The sequence below is a fragment of the Pezoporus flaviventris genome, unplaced genomic scaffold (assembly GCF_033815535.1).
Source record: "Pezoporus flaviventris isolate CSIRO_AGI_PZ_B2104156 unplaced genomic scaffold, CSIRO_AGI_Pfla_v1 ptg000016l, whole genome shotgun sequence".
NCBI lineage: Eukaryota > Metazoa > Chordata > Aves > Psittaciformes > Psittacidae > Pezoporus > Pezoporus flaviventris.
The window spans coordinates 12,147,846-12,174,076 of record NW_026892564.1 but is presented as its reverse complement, the minus strand read 5'-3'; the positions used below and the strand labels follow the sequence as shown (position 1 = coordinate 12,174,076).

Below are 26,231 nucleotides of genomic sequence, written 5' to 3'. Positions count from 1 at the left end.
CTGCAGTGTTGACTTTGATTTGAGATTGTGAAATTATTTCTTCAACAATGAAAAATGGAAAAAACCCAAAAGTTGAAGCATTAAAACTATCAAGCTGTACAGTGGTTAAGACACTTGAAGAGTCTTTTTGCTGCTGACAAGTAAATTTATGAGAGTTCTGTATTCCAGCCAAAAAGTTTGGTTAACCTTGATTTCAGATCCTCTCTCTATAACAGCAGATAGCAAATCAGTTTTAGAAAGGCGGGTGGGGAACATCTCAAATGATAAAGATGTTTCAAGAATTCATCACAGAAGGAACATTTAGAAGAAACTTAGGTTAGAGCTGATCGTAGCTTAATTCCAGGTTGGTATTTTCCCACTTAACCCAGAAATACATTTCATTTGATGATCACTACTACTTGAGCCTCCAGATGGAAACAAACATGAATATATACTGATTCTGAAAATTGTAACTATTCTCTAGAAGGGAGGAATTAAAACCTGAGCCATTTGGATAGTTTCCTTGATGTTACTGCCACATGCTGCTAGTGGTGCAAACCACTTCAAAGAAATGACTAACACAAATCAAGTTAATGAATTGTGGGGGTTTATTTTTTAGGTTTTGACCTGGTTTTCTGTATAGTGCCAAACCAGCTTATTGGCATGTATTGAGTTACACTTGGAAACTGGACCATTAATGGCATTGCTGTGACTGTATCAGCTATATTGCAATTTTAAATTTTAAACTTTTTTATATCTATTTTAGTGAGAGACATAAAAATGTAAGCCTATTGATTATGGGGCTTTTATAAAGCCAGCTGCTTTCAGAACTTGAAAGGAGAGGATGGTTATAATTGAGGTGATGGCTAAAAGAGCTGAAAAAGATGGTGGCTTTTTCTATTTGTCTTTTTTTTTTCTTTTTCCTATTCCTTTTTTTCTTCTTTTCTAATTCACCTGCCTTTTCCTCCTCCATTTTTTTCTCCTTTTCTCTTGGAGCAGATACAAACATTTATTTGACTGTTCAAACAAATCTATACATTTTAAACACGATAATTTTCTAAAAGCATCTTGCTCACTCCACAATTAATTTTACACTTCTTACTGTCAAAGGTCCATCATGATCTTTGCTTTTTTTTTGTTTGTTTTATTTTTAAGGATTCCTAAAATGATGTTTACATCTTCAAATCAAATGTGATTATTTCTTCCTATATGGGCTTAGGGGTTTTTAGTGTAATTTTTCATCTGCATAAGGATGGAAATCTCATGGAAATGAACAACAGATACGGTAAATGGAGCAAGATAAGGTGCCCTTTTTCATGTAACTTACACTACTAAATGCCTATGGTACTTTAGAAAGCTGGAGTTTGGAATTTAAGTTCTCCAAAAGGTTACTTTGATGATACAATTGTATTCAGCTTCATGATACGTCCAAAATGCAAGATGCTTGACTTTAGCAAACTTCCCACCTGTGAGCAAGGAGCTGGGGACTTGCTCCTTCTAAGGGGAAGAACACTCTGGCTCTCGTTTGTCGATTAAATATGCATATATGGAGGCTTTAAAATATGTGACTTAGTTTCATGTTACACTCTGGGTTGGAGCAGGAGAGAGATTTAAACAGAAAACCAGGTGTAAAATGGGAAACACTTCTTAGCTGATACCACAGTAATAAAAAAAAAGGAAAGAAAACCCATACTGCCTTTATTTTCTGAGAGGAAGAAAACCTCAGGCCTTACACACATTTATACACATGGCAGCTGAATTTACCTGCAGATTCTCAACACTGTCAGTTAAGGTCTGAGGCTTAGTTATGTTTTTACATTTCACTAAAGCTATTAAGGGGAGAAAACAAAATACTATTTTAAGAATACATTTATTTGAGGTGGGTCCTTTACTCATAATTACAGCGTTGTATGACAGCATGTGAGGTAAGTTCTCAGTAGTAACCTCGGTGTTCTTGGAAACAAGTAGAAGTATTTCTGTTTCCGGTGTGATTAACACACTTCTCATAGTTACTGCTCCTTACTGTGTATTTGTTTATTGAGTAGTTAGTTCTACTTTCTCTGGCAGTCCACTACCCTGAATTTTCAGGGTTACAGTGGGTTTCACCCACTTGATTATCCCCCAATACTGCAGAAAGCACTTGCAGTTATTTTAATAGTATTACTTAAGCCACCCAGCTTGTAGGGAAAATCATGACCGGGGTCATGGAAGAAGGCAGTAAGGACACTACACCTGGGCGTTTAAAAACGAGCAAACAAAAAACCACCCAGGGCAACCTCCTCTGCCTTAGTACGTGGTGCCATAAATACTTAAGCATGTGAAAACCTTCATGGGCTTGATTAATCTAATTGAAGACCCAAGTAATCCAGGGAAGCCTGCAGGTACTCACATGGATGAGAACTTCTGCACGTGACTGACTCTGTTCAAGTGTCGCCTGCATGTGTCAGGATTCATGACTGGCCGCACCACTCCTTCACGGACGCACATCTATACGGCACAAAGAGGTATAATCATATCACTTTGCTGTTGGCTATGTCTGAAATCCTCTCTATCCCTGAAACAGTGTTTTTTTGTACTTTTACATTTCAATTTTACAGTTTTTAATGAAAAAAATACTGAGAAGGTACCCAAAATAAGAACTGCTGTATTGTAGTCATGTGCAAAATTGTGTGCAAAGTGCTGAGGGGCTCTGTTGTTGGCCCTAAAGAGACCAGAAACTACCTTTGGCACAACCTTAACAGCACTGGAAATGGAAGATCTATGGGGCAGTCAGCTCTGTCCTGCATGGCTCATAGGTGGCCATGTCTATTGAAGAAGGGTGTTCAGTTTCTAAATAATGTTGTTTCAAAGATACTTGTCACCTAGTAGGGACATATTTTAGGGTTTGGTTTTTTTAATTCATTCCCTGTAACTTGTGATTGAAAGTACTTCCATGGCTGAATGTTGACTTGAAAACAAAAAGAAACTTTGATTGCTGTCACACTTGAGCTTCTAAATGCACAGTTGTCATCCTAAACATGAGGTAGCTAGACAGTTCTTTTAAGAGCCTAAATATAACAACTGCTTCTATTAAAGCCAGTGTGCTTAGTTTTCAATTGCCATTCCCCTCATTGTGTTTTTCAAACTTCACCACTGCTTAAAAATTATGCTCGAGAAGTTGAATTCTGGTAAAGCATGCAGACTGGGCTAAGCAGCTAGCCTGAGCTGACAGACTAAATGCTTAGCAGGATTTTCCTATGGTATGAGAAATAAAATCGTATAGCTATTCTCATTTCTCTCCTCTCTGCTTTCATTTCCACAAATGTGAAAGCTTCTAGTAAGTTTAAAAGACCAGAAGAAATGCAGCTGCATGGCTTGTTTTGGAATTGCGGTTTGCATTACTTTGGTAGGTTTACCTCTTAAAACCACTTTACTGTTGAGTTGAACTTTATATTTTTAATGTAATGTTAAAACACATCAAACATAGTTTTTAATATTACTGATTCATCCCACTCTAGAATTAGCAGCACTAACTGAGATTGTATACTATTTTCCTAGACTTTGCTTTATTGTTTGCATTTCATATTCCTTTGGTCTTAACATGCCTATACTGCATGTGGGGATACATCACAGTTTTCCTGCTGAAACTGACAAAATACTTTTCTGCAAAACCACTTTTTTGAGCTCCCTCTGGCTTAACAAGCAATCCAGTGAAGTGATTTTCACCACTGCACCATCCTGCATCACCTGTGAAACAGTCCTGATGAGGAGCGAAGGGAAGGAAAGAGAAGGGAAGACAAGCATCCAGAGCTGGTTGGCCTGCTGCAGGCATGGATGTCATTCTGTGGAAACTTTTCAGCTTCCCCTACAGTTCTGCTTTTGGACGAAAGGGCAGGTTTGGTTGTTCCTCTGCCCCTAGGTGTGTTTCTACCAGCCAGCTCTATCTCTCTTTGAAGACCAGTCTGCTTTCTGACAGGCATCACAGTGTTGTTTTAAAAAGGCATTTTGTTATATATATATATATATATATATATATTTGCTATTCAAAAAGGCACTCTCACGGAAGATAGTGCGAGGCAGCTCCACAATGAACATCACAAGGACCACTGCTAGACTTCTGTGAGGAAACGGGGATGCGTGAGCCCATTCATGTCAGGGGTAACAGACACCACCAAGGGGCTGTCCAGCCTCGAGGTACACAACAAAGGAGGAGGCATGCTTGCCATGGGCTGTACAAACTGCCTTCAGGTGGGTGATCAGCGACAGGCCACAAGTAAGCCTGCCCCTTGGTCATGGGTCAAGAAAGGGCCTGTAAAAGCAGGTAGCAACCTGTTACCCTGCTGCTGGAAAGTTCATCCAGGCATTTAACATCACCCTGGATGCTCCTGATGCAGCCCATAGTTGTGGAGCCTGTGTCCTGACTCCTGCCCTCAACAGGTGATAGCAGCGCTAAAATCTTCACAACAAGCCCCAAGTACCCAGCTTTGCTCTCTGACAAATCAAGCATCGATGAGCATTTTTCTCTTCGAACTGATTCAAACAACCTTCAAGCTGTGACCGAGTTGTATGTGCAGAACTTCAAAACCAATGAGATTACCCAGTGAATGTTAAAATCCGTCCCCAGTCAAAATACAATCTCAGCATCTCCTCTGACTATGGATGATGTAGGGGTTGGACGCATGCAGGAGGACTAACTCTCAATGTTACTGTTTCACCCAGTGAGCTGTTAATTTTCAGCTGACAGCACTTTATGTACAGGGGACAGCAAGGAATTAAACCGAGTACCGAACACCAGCTGTTCAGAAGGCAAGAAAAGGGAGAAGTCAGCCCATCTAGACAGGGAAAGCAGGGCTGGAGCTTTCCTTCAGGTGTCAGGCAACAAATCTACCTGATTAAAAATTCATTGTTTATAATATGAAATCTCTACACAGCGAGTCCCAGCATCAGAGACTCTCATCACCACAGCGCTGGCAGCAAACCCTGACTGATGGAATGGATACACAGAGCCAATGACTAACCAAGACGAGTTCAGTTTTTAATACAAAAACCTATGGCAGGTTTAAGTAAAAATAAAAACACTTATTGCTGGTATACCTTTTCTGAAACCCATTGGTGTTAGGAAAGGCTGCTATAGAGCAGCTAGCCTGAGGGCAGCGCGGTAGCGCACTGGTGCAAACAAGGACAATATTTGCATCCATTTATATTCACGTCACAGTGTGGATTCTTAATAGCCTTCCTGCCAGGCGTTGCTCAATAGTCCATTTGGAGAACCTATGGATCAACTTTATTTTTAAAAGTTTGACGTCTCACTCTGCAGTGGGAAAGCAATTGGAAAAGGTGGCCAGAGGAAAGTGCCGTTTCCCGTGCTTATTTTACTGTTCTTTCTGTAGCTTCTTGTTTGCTGTATCATCTAGTTCAGCTATAGGCTCCAACACTGTCACATTTTATTCTACTTAATTGCCTATGATAAAGGCTACAGAATAAAAATATTACTGTTGCTTATGGTGCTCTGGCACTGAAGAGCTTGTTCTGTTGTTTTGCCACCACAGTATGAAATGCTGAGTAATAACCAAAGTATTTGCTTGGATCGACTGCTTATGAGGACCTGCTTCTTCTTAGGGTGATCTTCCAAAGGTTGATACCTTCCTGTTGAAAGTACAATTCCTATATAAAACATTGTGACAGCTCTCATCTTGCTTGCTCACTTATCTTCAAACAGCCATGAAAGAGCCTGGGTTTGTCCCTGCTATGTGGATGCTGGATTTGGGGCTGGACAGAGTAGGGCACTTGTGCTGCTTCCCTAAAGTTGGACAAACCCCTGTTATTTGCCTTCGTGGTTAATAAGGTGAAAAAAGCAGCTGATTTCTCACTTCTAGACATGTAATTTCAGGTCTGACTCTCTATGCATAGAGACCTCTAGTTTTTGACATACGGGGGTTCTGAGTAGGGTTTCACATGGGTTCTCCAGGACTTAACCAAGTCGGCAGTGAGAACTGGGAATGACAGACTGTTTTCATGGCCTGTTTCAAGCTGTGATTTTATTCAACTGGATTTACACGCCAGGATGCTACAACCACCTTACGTGGGGATGTTGGCTTGGCGGGGGGGGGGGGGGGGGGGGAGGGCGGGAGCCGAAATGTGCCTTAGGGTGTGTTTCGGCCCCTCCTCCTCACCCGTCCTCCCCCCTCTAGGTATTGCCCACCCCTCTCTAGATACTGCACTTTACACAGTAACCGGTATTAATCCGAACCACATCAAATCTTCATGCCAGCTTAATCCCATTGCAATCTGTCCCTTCCACCCCCGGAGGGTCCTGAATTAGGTCAAGCGGGTTTACATTAGGGTTTTATTTATGGATCTAGGGAGTTTTGGGTGTGTTTTTCTCCTGGTGATTGCACGCACAGCCACCCCCCGTGGGTTCCTCATCCTTGCAGGAGGCGGGGATGGAGGCGGGGAGCGGCGGGAGCTTTAGCCGATGGCAGCGGCTGCCCGGCGGCGGATGCCAGCGGCAACGGGACGATGGCGAGGAGCCGTGTGGTTTACAAGTACACGGAGGCGGAGGACAAGAGCATGCGGCTGGGATTCCTCCTCATCGCAGCCGGCTTGCTGTCCCTGCTGGGCTTGGGGTGCTGCTGGCTGCGCCCGGCGCTGCAGGAGCGGGGCGGCGGCGGCTCCGCCAACTGCACGGTGCTGGCGGTGCGGCAGCTCGGTGAGCGCTTCTCCTGCACCTTCTCCTGCGGGGCCGCCTGCCGCGGCACGGCTCGGTACCCCTGCCTGCAGGTCCTGGTCCGCACCTCCCGCTCCCCAGCGCCCGCCCTGCTTCATGAGGACGAGCGGCAGCTCCGCACCAACCCCAAGGTGAGACCCGCGCTCCCAAAATGAGGGGTACGGGGGGTTATAGGGGTGCGTCCCGGGGGGCGAATCCTGCCCCCTTCGCCCTTCACTGCCCCGTCACTGCCCCTTGTGCCCGTCTTGCCCTAGGGTCCCCTCCAACAGCTCTCCGTTCGGGTGCGGGTTTTTCTCTGATGGGGGGATAGATGAAGTCACGGCATCCCCCGTAAATGCCCTTGTGCTGTTACTTAGCAAGAAGTACATATATTTATATATGAAGACACACTATACATAGTATGCATGTATATATATGTGGTGGTGTGTGTACATATGTAGAGTGTCTATGTATGCACTCATAGTGTCTATGCATGCGCTATCACTATACACGATGTGTATAGCGTCTATACCTCTATCTCTATATGTAACTATGCATATATATTTTTATATATACATATCTTTATATAAATATATGTGTGTAACTATCTATCTGTATCTATTTATATCTATAACTATATATATATATATTGATATCTATCTATATCAGTATAGATATTTGTATATCTATGTATCTATTTCCCCAGGCAGACCCAGACCCAGCTCTCCCTTTCAGCCACGGGAGCGGCGCCGCCCCGGCCCACAGTCTCCCTGAGCGCACTCCGCTGGGATGCTGGTGCGAAACCAGGGAGAAACTGTTGCTGCTGACTGGGAGGTCTGCCCGAGCAGCGCCTGGTGCTGTGGCTCTGGGTGTCCCACAGGGTGAGGGGCTTCCCAGAGCCGCTCCATTACAATTTCCAGCTGGAATTGTAATGGAGCAGCTGCAGATGGGGCGCTGGGGAGTGGCTGTGCTGGAACAGAAGTTTCCTCGGTGCTGTTTTGATTCTTAAACTTCTCCGTCACTCACATGAAAACGGACCGAACGGAAGCGTCTTTAAGGTTGCATCTTCCAGCAAACTAGGGTAGTCTGAAGGCAACGTGTGACTTGTGATTTTTCTGTCTTTACAGGCAGTTATTCTGCTTTCTACTTTTCATGCTCGGTACAGCTCACTTTGCCAGCATGCTGCCTGAGCGGGGTGTGTTTAGTTTAGTAGTTTCCAGAAAATAAAACCTGTGGCAGAATCCACCTCCTGAAAGAAGCTGAAACCAGGAGTGTGTTGGAAAAGGAAATTTCATCTCTTCAACCGAGATATGGCTATAGCGCAGTGCCAAGAGCCATGATGAGCATGATACAGGGGTCTTCGCGCAGAGACTGGGCAGCAGACTTCCATGTCTGGTTTGGGACGCATTGCCTCACATCTCCACAGTCACAGTTACACCAGTGTGGATCCGTCTCTTGGATTAAGTTGCAGACTTGGGGTTCACGGGTTGCTTTTTGCCCCTTGGCAGCTTATGGGCTTGGAAGGGTGGTCGGGGCAAAAATCAAGAGAGTGAGAAGCAGGATGAGAAGTGTGACAGGATTTGGGTTGAATTGTTGACACCGTTCCGAAGTGGTGAGCAGTGAAGTTGGATGGTGCCTGGTAGCAAAGTGGATGAATCAGCCTGTGTGAGAGCTTTACGAACTTCACCTTTCCCTGGGGGTGCTGCTGCCAGGCTCCACAGAGCGAGTTGTGGTTATGGAAACACGCATCATGAGCTGCCCCAGCACCAGTACTTCCCTCTAATTCTCTCAGTCTCCAGGCAGGCAGCAGGTAGGTGGTGAAATGTGGGAGAAAAGCCACCCTTTTAATGGGAGATGGGAAGTAAGCAGTGCCACCAGCACACCTGGGCTCACAGCTCCTGCAGATCCTTAGTGTCAGCACAGGCATCCAAACTGGGCTCTGACCGCCATGTCTCTCTGAGTAGTCAGGGAGTTTTGGTTTGGTTTTACTTCTCCTGCCTTCCTGGAAGTCTGGTGGGAAGAGGAGGATTGTGCCTTTCCCAGGGCTGGATTGCAGTTTCTGCAGAGAGGCACCTAGAGGTTCAAGCCATGCCCGCAAATGTCACTCAGAAGCCTATATTTTATTTAACAATTAATAAACATAGGGCTGTGTGTTGGCAGTGAGTTGCACTTGCACGCTCTTACAAATCCAAGGTCTAGCTAGTACCTTGCATCTCTAGGTGTTGGTTGTTTACGCTGGGATATTGATTGCTGAGGATTAAATCTGATTTACTAGATGAGACCAAGCAGAAAGGATGCATTTTTTGATGTAACCGCATTCTCTGGTAGTAATTGAATTTAACTAAGTGGAAAACAACACGGAAAAAGAGTGCGCTCCAATTTTTTTCCTTACCTTAAGAAGCTTATGTAAACCCAGTATAGAATAAAAAGAAGTTATTTAGGTCTCATTAGGAAAACATACCCTTTTAAGGGAATGAAGCATGCATAGCTGCTGCTTTGGTTTTCTCTTTTTTTTCCCTCACTTAATGTCTGTGGAGATGATTCTCCTTTTAATTTTTGTCCTGAAGTCACACCGTCCTTAAAAGCTCTCAGAATTTTATCCTGAAATAGGTCAGTCATAGCAACAGAGTAGGAATCTGCTGGATTTAATGCTTGGGATCCAGTCTGTATTTATGAATGGACACTGAAGGGGAGCCATTTAACCCTTCCTGTGTCCATCGCCTTCTTGCATCACACTTGCTTGTTCATGCAATTAGACATACAGCACGCTGATCAGCTCCAACTAACTGGAACTGAAGAAAAAGACCAATTTTGTTTTGAACAGTGTTCAAATTTTACACTGCTCAGCTGCTTCTCTTTGTGGGTAGCAATTTCTCCTTGTAAATCAATAGCACAGGAAAAGCATAGCTCAGGCTCCTTACAACACACAATACTGAATCAGTTGGCAGCTAAACTCTGCTCCAGAAGTCCCCAGTGTGCTGGACTCAAATTCTCATACTTTCTGCAGCAGTGGGCTGATGCATAACCGCATTGGCAGCTCAGATCTGGCTGTTCCAGCGAGGTCTAGCTCCTAGGAAAAAGAAATTAACTATTTTTCTTGCTTGCTTCCTAATCACATCATTGTACAGCCCAGGATTCATTTTAGCTCTTAAAGGATTATATATAGCTGGGTCAGAGTTAATCCAGAAATGTATGTATGAAGCAGCAGGCATGATTACATTTGTATCCAGTATCAGTGATTTGAGGAATTCTTTTCTTTTTCCTTGTCGTCTCAGAAGAAGAAATTTCAGCAGAGTGACGGTGCCTTTCTTCAGCTGCCTTCATAGCAATAATAATCTCTGAGATAAGGCTTAAGGGGGATTAATACCAAAGTCAATTTGTCACTATCATTCTGGCCATCAAATCCCTTGGCAGCACACACAACCAGTGCAAGGATCAGGCTACAGGTTTGGCTGGGTAAAATAACAGGGGGGTACATCAGCTTCTCAAAATATCTGTTCTCTGGCTCTTTAGACTTTCCCCTTTCTGCGCATGAAGTTAAGTGTACGGCTGGAAGAACCTGCACACTGTTCTGTTGAGAAACTTTTAGGCAGTGACTGGTGAGCCTGATCTTAGCAGCTGTGCAGCAGGACCCAGTTCTCCCTGTCTCCATCCCTGGGCACGGGAGCAGAGCAGCCAGCTCTGCTCCTTGTCTGTGCAGCCAGCAGAGCAGCCAGCTGCGGCTCCTTGTCTGTGCTCCACATCTGTGCCTGCTCCCGCCGCACTTCTTTCTGTATCTGTTCACCCTGACAAGGTGATGTACTGTTACTGCTTCTGTGCACTTGTAAATAGAACTGGTTTGTTTGGGGTTTTGGATTCTCCTAAGTATGACCCATGATGAAGGAGGTTTAATAGCAAAATATGCCCAGCTACAACATTTGCCTACAGCAATTTCGTGAGGGTCTGGTGAAGCACCAGCTCCGTGTTTCGGCCGGTGCCCTTGACAGGCAAACACTGCAGATGCTGCCTAGCAGTTTTTTAGGTAAACCCCGTAAGTCCCACCACCCTCCTGTTTTGCTTGGGGTGCCTCTCTCTGCCTTGAGCCTCTGATCACTCCTGGTGGGTTTTCCTGCGCTGATGGATGCAGGTGAAAACCAGCTGTGGTGCTCAGCTCCAGCTCCCTTGGTACAGTCCGCTGGAGGAGATGTTTTTTTATACTTACGGAGCGAGTCCCCCTGCTCAACTTCTGCTATGGTGGGATGGTTCTGGCAGCACTAGTTCCCTTACAGGCCATGAAGATAACCCAGGAACATGCAGAGATGCTCACACACAAAGCTAGGAGAAGCTGAGGCTGAAGACTTTCTTCTTAGTGCAACCGCTTTGTCTTCTGATGGGCTGACTTGCTTCTGCTTTGGGCTCTTACATGCATTTGCGTTTGGGACATTCTTGGTCTTGTCTTCCGACAGTGTCTTCCAGGACTGAGGTAGCTTCCCTCGGAGCCTACCAAGTCTGACTTCTTTTTCATAAAAAATGTGATTGAATTGCTTTGAGAAGCATGAGATGCAACCTGGAAGCTAAACCATGGTCAAGAGTTCATGCCTCCATCTCTTCTCTATGATATGGAAGAATATCTGCTCTGATGAAGGGTTCAGAAGGACCAGGACTCTTCCTAGGCATCTGCAAAGACACTGGTGTGGCGGCATCCAGCCGCAAACACAGATACAGATCTTACAAAACCTCAGTGCAAAGGTATATTAGTTACTCGCTGACGTTTTTGCTGAATTACATCCTGACTCCTCTATCCAAACACTGGCTCTGATTGAAGGGAGAATATTGTTAACCTGATAACGATTTTGAGCTGTGTAATTGAGACTGTATTTGAATTACATAATAATTTTATCGTTGCTATGACATAGCGTAGGAGGTGAGATTACAGCACCGTGAGCCAATAGGTCTGCTGAAAAGACCTCGGCTCCATTAGATTTATTCTGAATGTCTGATCTCTAGAGCTGTTCTCCAACTTCATTGTAACTTGTTCAAGGGGGAAAAAAATAAATCAAAGGAATACAGGGTGGAACACTTAAACTGAAAATGGATGCTGATGCATGAACTGCGATTGAGCACAAGCCATCCCAGCTTGCTTTCAAACACTTGGCATTTATTCACGTTTTGATGGCAGGATTTCATGCTGTGTCTCATGAGGGAGGACTGCAGAATTAACCTTTCAGAAACTGCTTGTTGCCGAAGCGGGAGGTTGTTTCAGGTTCACCCACCAGCTCATGGCAGCAAAAGTTGCCAGGTTTTTTGGAGGGTGATACAGTTGGTCAAGCAAAGTCCCCAAGAAGCGTGCTTGGGCGGCTGAGAAAAGACAGGCCCACTACCCATGTGGATCAGAAAGGGCCAAAATGGTTGGTGGGAACTGTGCTGGCCTCCTGGGGAAGAAAACAAACTCCAGTGCTTGTGCAGCACAATGGAGTTGGACCTTGGGTATTCACTATGGCTCGAATCCTTCATCAAGTCAAGAAGATGTTTGAGGGTGACCCTTGGGATTCATGTAATGAAGGTTTCACCTTGAGCAGGGACCACTTCTCCTCTGCAAGACTGTTAATCTTCAACAGGCGCAAGCAAGGAGGACCCATCGTTTTAAGGCAAGCCCCTGGATGTCTCCTTTGTGTTTTCCACATGAAGATAAAGAGGAACAGAAGGAAATGAATCCAACATGGTTTCTGTTAGCTGTCATTGGAATTACTTGTGCAAAGAGTGTTATGAAGTTTTAGTTGCAGAGAGCTTATTCACTGTTGTCCCCAATTTGAGGGAGGTGGAAGGTCTCTGAAGTACACAGAGAAAGTTTGGCCAGCAGAGGAGAGGTGGGGTGGTCACACTTTCATAGAAGAGGATGAATAGGCTCAGCCACGAGGAAGAAACATTTGAGAGGAGAGAGGGAAGCGTGCAGAATCTGTTGACTCTATGCAGCTGCTGCATAGATGTGTTTGTGCACTGGGAGCATGGAGGAAAGAGGAGTGTGGTTGATGCTTCCAAAGTACACAACCAAACTAAAACCACTGCCAGCTAAGGAATATTATTGAAGATAGAAACAACTGCATGTGAAAAATCCTGTGTTGTGGTTCCTGGAGCAGAGTGGTGTTGCTGCTCATTTCTGTCCTTTGTGATCAGCAGTGGGACAATCCTTGTTCAGGGTCATCTGAATGGGGATCTAAAGGGAGCATTGTGCCATGGCAACATGCAATGTGGGCCTCTGTGAAAACAGGGGCCCTTGTATGTGAAATTTCACCTTGGAAGCCACAAGCAGGACCTTGTGAATTCTTTTAGTCTGAAGCATGGAAGCTATTGGCAGCATTGTAAGTGCTGACAGAAGTGGTCAGGTTTTACATGATCAGGCCGGTAAGATCCTGGTATTTCTCCCCTTCCCCTGGAATGGTGAAGATTCTAGTTGTTGTATGGTGTAGATGGACTTGTAGGTCTGTACAGCTTGGGTACAGCATGCAGCGTGGGACACGGTAGGCCCCTGTGATACCTCACTAGATGGAGAGGGAGAGGAAGCACTAGCAGGCACAGTGAGTCATGTTTATTTTCAGGTTAAAGTATCTCTCTACTTGCTGTTACTGCCTTCAGGGTACTATGAAGAAACTCATGTTGTGATCATATGTGGAGATCCCTTTAGGGGCTTCCCCTGCACCTCCTGCTTCCTCATCCTACTTAAGAGACTTCTCAGCTACCTTCACAGACACGTTTTCTGCTTGCAGCTCCCAGTTTTAAAGGAATTAAAAGATCTATGTGTGCACCTGGAGTCTTGCTGTCCCTGTGTCCTCCAGGGTGAAAAGCCTTGATGATTTCCAAGGACCAGTTTAGCCTTGTTACTCATTTTTGTTCAACATCTCCTGTAATGCTCTCCTGTACCAATGCTTGGGAAAAATAGGAGGGGTTGTGCAGTGAGATCCTGCAACTACCAACACCGGATTCAGTGGGTTGTTTTTTCTTGTTTAATTCCCTGTGGCTAGGAGGGAGGGTGATGTGTCAAAGACGTGACATGGAAACAAGGTGTGTGCATTGTGTGTGACCCAGAGTGGAGTCTCTGAAAACCCAGCCCCAAGTGCACCAAGCTGGGGCAGGAACCCCCCTTGATCTCTTTGGGCTTTGAAGCAGATGTCTGAGGGTGAGATCTGGAGATATAGCTCAGCTGCACGCTCAACCCTTGTTGAATCTGCTGATCCTTTCTGCTGAAGTGGAGCTTTGAACTTTTTCTGCTTGTTTCCCCATGTTGTAACAGCGCAAGAATACTTGTCTTTTGTCAGTGGATGTCAGCCACATATCAGATATTCCATCATATGGGAAAGCCTGCTGGAATATTTTGGTTATTAGCATGGTGGTAAAAAAACCTTGCAATTATGTGCCTCACTGAAGCTAGGAAGCAATTCAAATCTAATCCATGTGCTGACTAGGAATACGTCAAAATTAAATGATCATTTTTCCATTCACCACACAAACCCCCAAGGTGTTACGTGGCAGGTTGGTTTGATAATGGAACAAAAGAGGATAAAGCCTTTATTTCGTTTCTGAATGGTGGCATATTCTTTTCCAGTACCTTCAGGGAGTAACTAGCAATTGAAGTAAAGTTCAACAACTAACTTTTCTTTTTTGTTTCATTGAACATTGAATTTACTCTTTGCTCATTTCAGTCACACTGTTATTGTGAGGAAAATGCAGAGAGAGTGATGTCCTCTGTTTCTGAATGCAGAAGTAACTCTGTTCTGCAACGTGTGTTGGCAGTGTTCATACATCCCTCCCTGCACAAGAGACGATCAGGAGAACTCTGAGAATGTCACATACAAGCAGAAATACTGGAAGAAGAAAGTGGGTTCACAACCATTTACATGCTACTTTAACCAGCACTTGAGGTGAGTAATCTACATTTGCATAGCAGAAGTGCTTACACATCTGTTTAACAGCTGTCCACTGGTTCCGTTTGAAAATACATATAAATGTATGCATATATATAAACATACACAGCCATAGAGTCATGTGGTTTATCAAACAGAGTTTAGTGCAGAGCTTCACAAGACGACTCTATTGATGAAAAGCTACAGAGAAAGTGGAAAACAGTTTTTCTACTCAAAGTAAAAACATGAAATTCTGAGGAAAGTTTTCCTTAAGAACATGTAATCTTAAGGCAAAATCTTGGCTTTTAACACTTACGTGGCAAATTTCTGGTTTGGATATTGATATTTCTTCCCTCCATGGAAGAGAAATCCTACTGTGTTCATGAGGGGCTGGAAGAAAAGGGGAGATCAGTAAACAGTACAAAGCAACCCAGGGATTGTGTTCACAGAGGATTAATTAGTCAGATACGTGTAATAAACATTCACAGAACTGCCAGTTTTCACACATGCTTGCAGAGTAGAAACTTGTAACTTAAAACATCTCATCTTCTGTTGCAATTCTTACTTTTACTACTGATGTTACTGTGACTTACACAAGTATAAGGTGTTGTTTCCTTCTTTCAGTGGGAAGAGGAGGGGGAGGGAATCTTTTTGCCTATCTCTTTCTGACAATGATGTGTTGGGGAATAGAAGGTTACCACAGTGTGCAGGCTTGCTGGGAGCACTTGGGAGAACAGCAGTGACTGGAATGATAGGTCCATGTAGACAGGGAGGTGAAAAATATTTAAGATCTCCAAATCAGCCAGGGTTTTACGGGGTTTAGACTCCAATTCTGGAGGCATATGACATGTGCTTAGTTTGATCAAAATGAATAATTTTGAGAGCTGGGGTGGCTGTTCTTGGTTGCTAAGAACTCATATAAGTATCTGCCACATCAGGGACTAAAGGAAGAGGCTGGTCCTACTCCACCAGCCCTTGGATGTTAAACAGATGAGGCAGACCTAGGTGGGAATAGCTTGGGGCTTGCAGGTGCAATTCAGGGCTCAGTGTGGGAGTGTTGGCATCAGATATTGAAGTTTATTAAGGCACCCGGGAGGCAAGTGGGTGCCAGTGTGTGCTAGGACTTTGGAGGAGCTGGAGAGCTGGAGCAGGGCGGCAGGTGGAGAGATTCCCAACTCTCCCGCGGGTGGCCTCCTGCGTGCCTTGGGGGCTTCAGATTTGCCCTAGGCTGGCTTTGTTTGTTGTGTCCCGTCCCCCATCCCCATCCCCTCCCACTCCCCCCACCCCCGAGAGACGGTAGACCTGGTTGGCATGCTCAGGCTGACAGTCTGCTGTCCCTGGTTAACTTTTTGCAGAGGGAAACCACCAATACTTTGGTAGCAAAGCCAAGTTATTTCTTACAGTGGGGAAAGAAGCACTGCCTACAGAATGCAGAGGTTAAAAGTTAGGGCTCCCTGTGCAGTGACATCAGGCCTGGAAAGGACCTTCTTGGGAGCTGTTTTGGTTCACAATGTGCCAATGCTTGCATCTGCTAAGCAGCAGCCACCGAATGACTGTTTTGGCATCTCTAGACAGAGAGGTGCTGCTAGTTCACCAGCTGAGACTGAGTGAGCAGGATAGTCAGAAACATGGGAGCTTCTGCAGAAGACATCATGGCCAGGATTCACCTGAGGTGGTAGGACAAGGTGCTGTGCAAATTATCTCTTACAGTCAGTGGGGAGAAACCACAGCCTTTCATCTTAGCCAAAAATAAATGCCTAATGGGGGTCAGATGCCCAGAGATGTTTATTTCTCTCCTGTAAAGGAGCTTAGGGTGATCTGCTCAGGTGCAGGCACCTAGGTGGTCGGTGTCCAGAGCTATGGAAGCTGGTTCTCACATCACATCTGTAGATGAAGCAGAAGCAAAATTGTTCTGAGGCTGCACAGTACCTAGGGTCTGCCATTTATGTAGGTTGGCACTGAGGAATTGTGCAGCACTCAGACAGAGTTTTTTCCTTATAGTTGCTGTATCCTATTACTGTTAAATGTTCTTGCCAAATGCAATGTCTGCCCTGAAACACTGCCTTTTGCTGTTCATACAACAATTTATTTACAGCAGAAGAGAGGCTTGCTGCCAGAGATACTTGAAGATAGTCTAAGCTGAAATGTGAACACCATTTATTTTCTTCTGGAGATGGGAATGAACTTTAAAAGATAAGTTTCGCTGACTAGGAATGTGCTTGCTTAAGTATACTTTTAGAGTTACAATGACTAAATAACTTATGAAGAAATCAAAACCATACAAACTGAGGGGAAAACCTGTTCACTTCGTAATAAAGTGTGTGTATTTCCTGTCAGTATTTTTTTAACTGTGTGGATGAGCTAATTCTCTGTGTTAGTCTGTATAAAACATATGGAATATAGTGGTGGGTTCCTTAGAGTAAATAGGATTTGCAATATTAATACTCCCTTTTGAAAAACAAGAGTAAAATTCTAGGTAAATATCAACAACTGAGCATCGTCTCCTCTTCATTGAACTGAAATTAGCATCACTCTCAGAATTGTTGCTGCATGAGGAGGGCACAGTTAGGCAAGACCTCCCTTCAGTTTGGTGGGGCACATTTCAACAGGCTGCTTTGAAAAGAACAAGTGATGCCATTTGTATGGTTCAAAGTTATACAAAAAGGGTGAGAAGCAGACTTTGCAATTTCAGTCATTCTCAGTTAACACAGAGATGCCCAACATAACGAGCTGTCTGACGTTGATCTTAGAGAGCCAAAGCACAGCTTAGCTTGGAGCTCAGCATTTTACTGAAAAGTGAGGTTTTGCTTTGCCACCAGAGACAATTACCTTTATGGTCCCACTCTCTTCTGGCTAGCTTTGGGCCACGTGGTGCAAGCTGCATGACAAAGTCACTTTTCCAGAGCTCTAGTGAAGGTGCCTGTCTGTTGACATGATGATACTCCAGTCTGAAGGGAGCCCTGCCCAGAAGAAACCAACCCCCAGTGTTTCAGAGCACAAAATAAGTGACACATTCAGATTAAGTTCTCAGGTTGTTGCCAAAGGTTTGAGAAGGCATCAAGCTCTAGTGCTTCAGTGTTCTGGATCTCACACCATGTTCCAGGGGGTCTGTAGTCATGAACACCTGCAGAGAAGGGTCACAGCTGCATGCCCTGAAGTGGGAGGCCTGTGGAAATGTATGGGATGGGAGAGACCCTGTCACTTCATTTCTTCACATTCCAGGTGTCATTGACAGCAACAACAAGAACAAAAATAGAAAACCCAAGATCTCCATCACCTCAGACCCTTCAGTCCATGCCATGCAGAGACATGCAGAGACATGCAGAGCAACATAAGTCAGGTCTTATTAGTGGCTCATTTACGTGGCATTATTGCTTTTTAGCACTGGATTCATCCATTATAGCAAGTACATTCTGTGGTTCCTTTGCTGTGGTGCAGCAGATGAGCCAGCCATGCTTTATACTTCCCTGTGTTTGCTGCAGGATGCTGTATACAAATCCACCTGAGATCTGAAAAGCAAGCACTGTCTGGTGATTAATGCCCACCTGTATAGTGTTGGGATACCCTGCAGGCCATTTATCTGTGAATAATTGTCTGCAGAAGCCAAAGGTGCTCTGGTAATAGGGTTTCTCATTCATAAATGATGGAACAGAAATCTCAGTGTGTTCCAGTACTTCACAAAGTTTCCCAAATTAATTCCCTCCAATCAGAAGAGGGTGTTGCTATTTCCTATCCTTTCTTTTACTGTATAACCTGTAGAGCAGTGCTCAGGGCTGAGAGGGAAAGGAATTTACTGTTAGTAAGATGTAGCTCTGCCTCCATGTGCAGCTGTTCCAGCTGAGGATCTCTGCGTCTTGCAACAATAGGGGAAAAAATACTGATGAGTGCTTGTCATAGTGAAAGGATGTGAATAATTCTGGGAAAAATAAGTGTGTGCAGATTGAAAACATCTTTAAATCCAGATTGTTTGAATACAAACAATATTTGTAAGGTTTCCCTGTCCCCTGCCTCTGTCAGCTTTCTCTGTGTCTCATAAATCGCATGGTACGGTGCAGAAGTGATGACTGGAATGTTTATGTGCTTGTAAATTTTGGTCCTGCATGACTTCTTGGTAATCCCGCACTGCAATTCTTCCCATGACATTTACTAATTGTTCAGAAGGCTCTGATGAAGGCCTGCTTTACCCAGTGTCTGTTTGAACTGCTTGGTAGCACCTAACAGGGATGTGTTGCATCATGCAACAAGTAATCCAGTTACCCCTGGTCAGAGCCCCACAAGGCTCCAGCCCTAAGCTCAAAGTCCTGCTAAAAATAAGTACTGGTTTCACCTTTTAGCAAGGAAAAACGAATTCCTCCCGCCATCTCTGTTCAATGAAAGGTAAAGGCGTGTTTTCAGAGTGAAAGTAGAGATTTCCTTAGGGTTGTTTTTAGTTTGTTCATTCCTCTTTCACCCTGTGGGCTGTGGGGCAGTGGGGGTTGTGCTTCACAGTGGCCATTGCTGTTTGCAGCAGAACCAAGTCTCGATGCCTGAGCAGCACCTGAAACTTTTCAGGTTTTGCTCTCCCTTTTGTCCCAGTAGGTCTCTCTCTTGCCCCGCCACTGATTTATGCATTGATAACTGGTGTTAGGAGTTTAGGTGCATCCACTTGAGAGGCTCTGCATTTACTAGACACGTGAATAGCAGCATTGCTTGAAACAAGAGATGCTCCATGACCGAGCTTAGGGGGAACATGTGCAACCCCTCTGGTCAACATCTTTGAACTGAAATATCATATGGATGCCATAGAGCAAAGGTGGGTTTATTAAATGCGCTATATTTGCAGGTACAAGGAAATATCTTTATTATTATTTCCCTGCTGATTTACACTGGGAAAAGAAACACATTTCCAGGCATGATATATACCTCTTCCGGGTTCAGCTCCGCTGCCTCAGCACCATGGGAGAGATGCTGTGCGGACTTCCAGCAAAGCTGTGTCTTTGTCATGAGATGGTTTCCTCAGGGAACAAGGACACCTTTCCTTTTGCGTTTCCAAGCCAAACAACAAACATTCAGACTCTGGGAACTGGCAGGTCACCTCTACAAAAGTAGCAAGAGAAAGTCAAAACTGCAGTTTCGATACATGCTGATCTTGCTGGGCAAACCCAAACAGCGATGTTTCTGTATTTTGGGTGTCATACAGCTATTTATTTCCCTTCCTGAGGAAAGGGGCTGTTTGCTGTGGAAATACAGCCCTCTTTCTTCTCTTCTTTTTTTCTGCTTCCCTATTAAATACATCTTTCTTCCTCTCCCCTTCCACCATCCCCTTGTTTTCTCTGCCCAACCCTGTTAGCCTCCTCTGACACTCCTGCCGTACCTGCAGCAGCTCTGTGGCTCCTTTCCAGGCTCCTGGTCTCCTTGCTTCTGCTATTGATAATGGTTTCTGTTCCTTTGGCCTGTATCTAGCTTTCCCAGGTAGACACAGTGTTTTCCTGCTGCTGTGTGCTTCTGTTCCTTGGGCAGGTGATAACCACCAAAGGCTCATTCTTCTGAAGGCCCTACAGGATGTTTGGTTTCTGAACTCATCACCTCCATCATGGTGCAGCACCATGCTGGGGTTCTGCCTCGCTGGCGTAGCCTAGCTCTGGCTACTCTTGTCCCACAGCGTAGCCATCATGATTATCTCATGGCTCAGAAGTAGCTGTGACAGGCCCCATAAACCTCAGGGCTTGCTGTCAGTGACTTTGCTCTCTTGGTGGTGCTCTCCATCTGTGCTTGGCAAGACAAGTATCTCTGTATGCATATTTCTGATTCAAAAACTTGTGGGGCAGCTCTCTTGTATTAATCACTGTGTGAGCCTAGGAGTGAAAGCCAAAGCGTTTTGTACCACAACAGATCCAGTTTTCGCTAGTCCCTGAGGAGGGCTGATGTCATGCCCTGCTAACAAGCTCAGCCCCCAGAAGGAAACTGCAGTAAGCTGCCCAGCAGCATGGATGTGTTCCATGGGCCAAACAGGGCTTCTGCAGTCCTGGCTCCTGCTCTGGGTACTTTCTACAAGCAGATTTTGTTCCTTATTCAGCAGGGTTTGTTGCAGGATTGCTTCGGAGTTGTCCTAGGGAATGTACCCAAACATTGCAGACTCAGATGTTGGAGGAGAGCTGCTCTGTGCACCCTGCCAGTTCCTTAGGAGGCTCCCACAGTGATGGTGGCAGTTCTGCTCTGCCCAAGAATTCATGAATTCATCTTCAGGAACTCTTCTCCTAAACAGATGCCATCACATGAGGATAGGAAACAGGTGGAAGGAGTGAAATCCAGCCTCAGCAGGGTAACCTGTTAATTTATCACTGATGACTTTGCGCTATTTAATTCTTCTGATTAATTCTGATTCTAACTTCCTCTACCTCCTAATTTTTCACCAGTCTTTTCTTTCAGACCAAAGGTTTGTAGCCTGCCACAGATCACCTGGAAACAAACACAAGCATGATTATTCTTCAGGTACTTAGCCAGGCCCTCACTCACAGTTCCCGCCGTGCCAGTCCCTGGCTGCTGGCATGGGACTTACCAGTGACTCCCTTGTGTCTCCCTACCCATTTCTTCCGAAGAGCAAGAGAAAACTCGGAGGATAATCCTGTTTGCAGGACACAGCGTGTGTGCCACGATGACCCCCGAGACCCCTGCAGTGACCTCTGCACATCTCCTGCAGAGCCACAGGGTCGCTGGGGCTGCAGTGCTCCTGCTGCAGAGGACATCTGGCTGCCTGGACCCTGCTCCTCAGGCTGCTTTCGCTGTGGATTTGCAAGTCCAGTGTGACCCATGTGCTATGTGCTGCTGGGATCTTTTTCCCTGGTCAGGCTCTCCTGCCTGGATGGTCCTTCTCAGGTCACTCCCTGCTGGCACCAGTCCTGGGCTATGGCAGTGGTGTGGTGGGCTCAGGGTCTCGTGCAGTGCATTGTGAGTGTGCAGCAGGGCTGATTTTCCCTGTTCACTTTAGAAGCTGTTATTTGCAGCTGTTTGCAGTCTCAACTCCAAAAAGCAGAGTTAAAAGGAATTACCTTGTAAAGGAAAATAGAGAACATTTTCTATTTCAGTAATCCCTTTTCAGGTATTTCTTTCTGCTATAAAAGTTGTGTCTCATTGGGACCTGCTGCTATTAACACCCTCTAAGGTGTTTTCCAGAGCACTCTCCATAACTGCTGTCAGCTCTGGTGATGGGTCTCCAGGAAAGGGCTCCTCAACTGGGCACCACTGAGCTCAGGCTCTCATTCTCTGCATCATCTTTCTGCCACTCCAGCACTCCCCACTGCTTTCCCCTACACCCTGCAATGTCTCCGTGTGGGTCAACAGATGCAGGAAAGATGAGCTGGTCCTGATGGAAATGCAAAGGAATGGCGTTATAAGCTGCCAAAGTTGATCTTGATGAGTTTCCATGGGCTGTTACAGTCAGATAACCAAGATGTTGCCATCCAGGAGCATGGAGTCTGTCTGCTGGCAGTGGTGTCTGTCTTTATTAACTTTTCTCTTTCACTCCTGGAGTCCAGCAGTGCTTATCTGCTCTGCAAATTTAATGTAGGATGAAATAAAGAGCAGCTGAAAGCACAATAGTTCTTTGGGAATAACCACAGAGATAAATCAAGTAGGAGCAAGGCCGAGATTTGTCCCACCATTTTTTGGTACCTAGAGTAGGTATAGAGAGGCTGCATCCCAGAGGGTCCCTGACCTGTCCCATGTCACCCTCTAGGAGTGCTTCTCCCTCCTCTTGACTAAGAAAGGGCATTTAATGTCTTAAATGTGGTGTCAATAGTCATTTAGTGATGTATTTTGGGGTGACCCAGTCATGACTGAATGCATTATCTGAAAAGACGCTGTGAGCAGTTGACAGCAGATTGCTGCACATCTTCCGCCATGCAGGAATTGCACAGGGTATCTTGCTGTAGCTAAGAATAGCAATAATACCCATCTGAACCCAAATGGATACTTAGGATTCACTATCCCAATTGAGGCTTCATTAAAGGCCTCTGTAAGTCTTTGATTCTTTTCCAAAAGGGAAACTCTTTTAAATGACTAACTTGCAAGAGTTACAGTTGCACCTGTAATGAGTGTTTGGCATCCGTCTCTGCTACATTTGGTACAGAAGTTTTCCAAAATATCTAAGATTCATTCAAAAGGGTATCCTGCTCTTCCCAGGCACAATTCTCTTCGCTGAATCTATTTTTCTAGTTTGTGTTTTGCTCCTTATTTTTGAACTTTTTGATTAATATCTGCTTTAGAAAGAATATTTAAAAATCAACTTCACTTGTAAGCTGAGAGCTGTAAGGATTGAAAGCTGCCTCCTTATGGCCTCCTTGCCAATTCACACTCTGCTATACACAGATGATGGTACAGTAAAATCGAGGAAAGCAATACTATACCTCCTGTGAAAGGATTTTTTCTCTTTGGGTGCTGTCATTTATATGGCATAGGCTGGTGAGTGTGTGCCCATAAAGTTAATATTATTTAATTCAATTTATGGTCTCCACATGTGCCTGATTATGTGTCTGGAGGGTTTGGGTTGAACAGACTTCATGTGTTCCACTACTGAATACACCTCGGTTTCTTTTGATCTCTTTTTATGTTGCTGAGTTTCAACTTTTATATAGCAGAGCTGCTCTTAATCAGAGTCTGACTGTGCTCATTGCTACACAAGGAGAGATGCGTGGTGCTGCTGGCCCTGGGGACATGCAGGCTGGCACAGTGCAGAGGAACCTCCACGCAGCAATTTTGAAGGAGAGACCTCCAAATGCAAATGCAGGTTTGATTAAATCAGGGTTCAGGAATAGCCTGGTGGTCTGGCTCCTTTGACTCCTTAAGGATGGATAAACCCCTGTAGATTTGCAGGCATCTCCAATAATTAACTTCTTGGTGAAGGAAAATTAATTTCTTCTTGTTTCCTCTACAGGAGATGTTTTCTTAGTGCTACTTTCTATCACGATGAAACTGCTAGGGGAGAAACAGCAGTTGTTGCTCAGGTATCTGTTCCCATGTGCCACTGCGTTACAAGAACTTAATTCCCAGGACCCAGCTTTATGAGCCTGGGTTGCAGGATTTTAAGTTTGTTGCTGAGGAGAGTCAGGTAGTGTTGATAAAGCAACATGGAATGGGAATATTCAATGTAAGTAAGGACCAGTATAAGCCATGACTTACATATTTTCCTAATTAGAGAAAGCTCTGTTTCCTTCCTTTGCGTATGGTTTTCCAGCAGACTGCATGTCTCTGGCTATAGATGGGAAAGCAATGGTGAAATGCAAATGCTACAGGACTGATTTAATAACTGTTACACTGCAGGAAAGCAGAAAGAGACAGAGCTGAGGAAAACCTGCCATCAGAATTCCCAGCAAACTTCCAAGACTTGGAAGATACGTATGGACACCCAGTTTCTGAGACATGTGGCACAGCTGAATTTCCAAACCTCTTGAGATGCCTCCTCCTTGCTATTATCCTCCCTTTGATTCCCTTTGGAAATGCATAACTCTATCACAGACTCGGCCATGACTGAGTATTAGTTGCTGTTGTTGGAAGCATGGGAGGGCGTTCAGATCTTCAGGGGTGGCTCCCCAAAGTGTCCCTGTAGGGGCATCCTCAAGCCCACTGAGGAGCTGGTGTTTGCAGTACCAAATCACAGCTTACTCCTGAAGAAGCCTCTGCTGGAAGGAGCTGAGTTGGGAGCCTCTGACACCCAGAGGCTGGGCAGGAGTCATCCTGACAGTAGGTTTTGTGCCGACTCCAGCCTGGGCTGCCAGCAGTGCAGTGCTGAGGACAGGACTGGCTCTCTATCCAGAGCCAAACCACAGCCAGGGCTTCGTCAGGAGCCTCTATGTTGCTCCATGGACAAATCAGTGCTCAAAGCTAAAAGGGAATCTTTAACTGCAATTTAAACTCTTTGCACAATGTCTGATGGTATTTGAGGTAGATATGTATAACTGCTGCCTGGTGTTATGTTTTTGCTGGAGCGGTTTTCCAGTCCACAGTTTTATATTACATCTCTCATGCTCTTTCTGAGGACCACAATCCCTGGGAGACATAAAGTATAAATTTTATTTATTCATTCATTTATTTATTTAACTGAATTAACTTGTTATCCTGTAAACACTGCAAGTGGAAAGCCCTCGTGGCCTGCCACGAGTGCTGGTGATAGATGCGCAAAAGAAAGCAGTGAATGAAGCGGTCTACCTAATCATTTTCTAACACTGTTGCACATAAAACATCTTTATTGTTTCCATGGCAGATGCTTTCCACTCATGATGAATTGATGATGTTGAGTTGATTTACATTCTCTACCTCTTCTGTTCCTCCTCTTCACAGGCCAGATGATGTGATGCTGAAGCGCACTCATGATGAGACTGTCCTCTTGCACTGCTTCCTCTGGCCCCTGGTTACGTTCCTGGTTGGAGTCCTCATAGTGGTCCTGACCATCTGTGCCAAGAGCTTGGCTGTCAGGGCAGAGGCAATAAAAAAGAAGAAGCACTTGTAAGTGGCAAGGCTGCTGATGGAGAAGAAAAACCTTCAAGAGGGTCTCAAGTGAGGCAGCTTGACACATATGCAGGTCTCTGCAGGGGCACCCAGCTGCGCCTCCTTCCAGTGTCTCATCTGACAGTGGAGTTGTTCTTGCCTCAGGATTATCCTTGGAAGGCTGCCCCATGAAACGTCAGCTAATTGCTTCTCCTGCTATGGCAGTAAATAAATATGTTCTACCAAAAAAACATCTACACTGTACCAAATACGCTGTGCACTGTTAGCCCTGAACAACAGCTACCCAGCTCCTAGCGGTATTGAGAGACAGTTTATAAAAGCCCTTGATGATGCTCATTTCATCTCTACAAAGTGATCTTTACTATTGTTTAATAGTAAATAATTAAACATCTTTTATGATAGACTGATAGACTGTATTTCCAAAATAATAAAGTTTGGTTGTTTGGTTTTTTTTAACCTTAGTTTTGTTTTGTTTTGTTTGAAAAAGCTTTAAGACTAAAATAACCTTGTGCTGATTTTGTTGTTTTTTTTTCACTGTGTAGAACTTCCATTTAAAATTCAGACTTTAACTTCTGTCTAAAAAAACTTCCATCATCGCCTGTTCACTGTGAAGATATGTAGAAATCTCTCAGAAATACTACTTACAAAATCAAACAAGTGCTGGAAATGGTCATTAAATAGTGGATCTAATTTTCCTGCCTCAGTGGTATTCAGTCCCTGCAGTTTTAATTTGACCCTCTCAGTTACCCTCTTCACCCAAATGCTCTCGGGCTGTAAGGAGCAGCGATTTGGGGGAGTTTTACAAGAATAGGTTTTACCATTGACTTACGCGAATAGTGGAGTGCCTAAGTGCCTGCTGAGGGGAACCTGTGAGCTGTGGTGTGATGTATGTCACCAGACACCAGGGATGGCTGCAGGGAGGGCTGGAGAAGGACATCAACTCTTTGTAGGGCTGTGGGTGTTTGCTGCTGAGCTGCCCATGCCAAGGACACCTATTTTGTGCAGGGTCATTCCAAGGGGATGCTCCAGAAAATGCAAGGCTGGGCATGGAATCTTGCTGGGTGGCTTTTCCCTGCTTGTCCCAGCTCTTCACTGTGTATTATGGGTGTACCAGTCCTAGTCCACTCGCTCAGTGCAAAGATTTCTGTATTCTGACAGTTTCCCTGACCACATCCATTGCATGACACAGTCAGTGGCTGAGACTAGAG

The 26,231-nt window shown here is 44.8% G+C and overlaps 1 protein-coding gene across 1 annotated transcript; it reads left to right on the top strand.

Annotated features, from left to right (window-relative positions):
• The first annotated feature begins 6,246 nt into the window (after positions 1-6,246).
• Positions 6,247-25,645, top strand: LOC133270019 (calcium-activated potassium channel subunit beta-4-like). Its single transcript, XM_061454831.1, has 3 exons — positions 6,247-6,816; positions 14,432-14,559; positions 24,856-25,645. The coding sequence occupies exons 1-3, from the start codon at positions 6,478-6,480 to the stop codon at positions 25,022-25,024; spliced, it is 636 nt and encodes a 211-aa protein (XP_061310815.1). The 5' UTR covers positions 6,247-6,477; the 3' UTR covers positions 25,025-25,645.
• Positions 25,646-26,231: the final 586 nt, after the last annotated feature.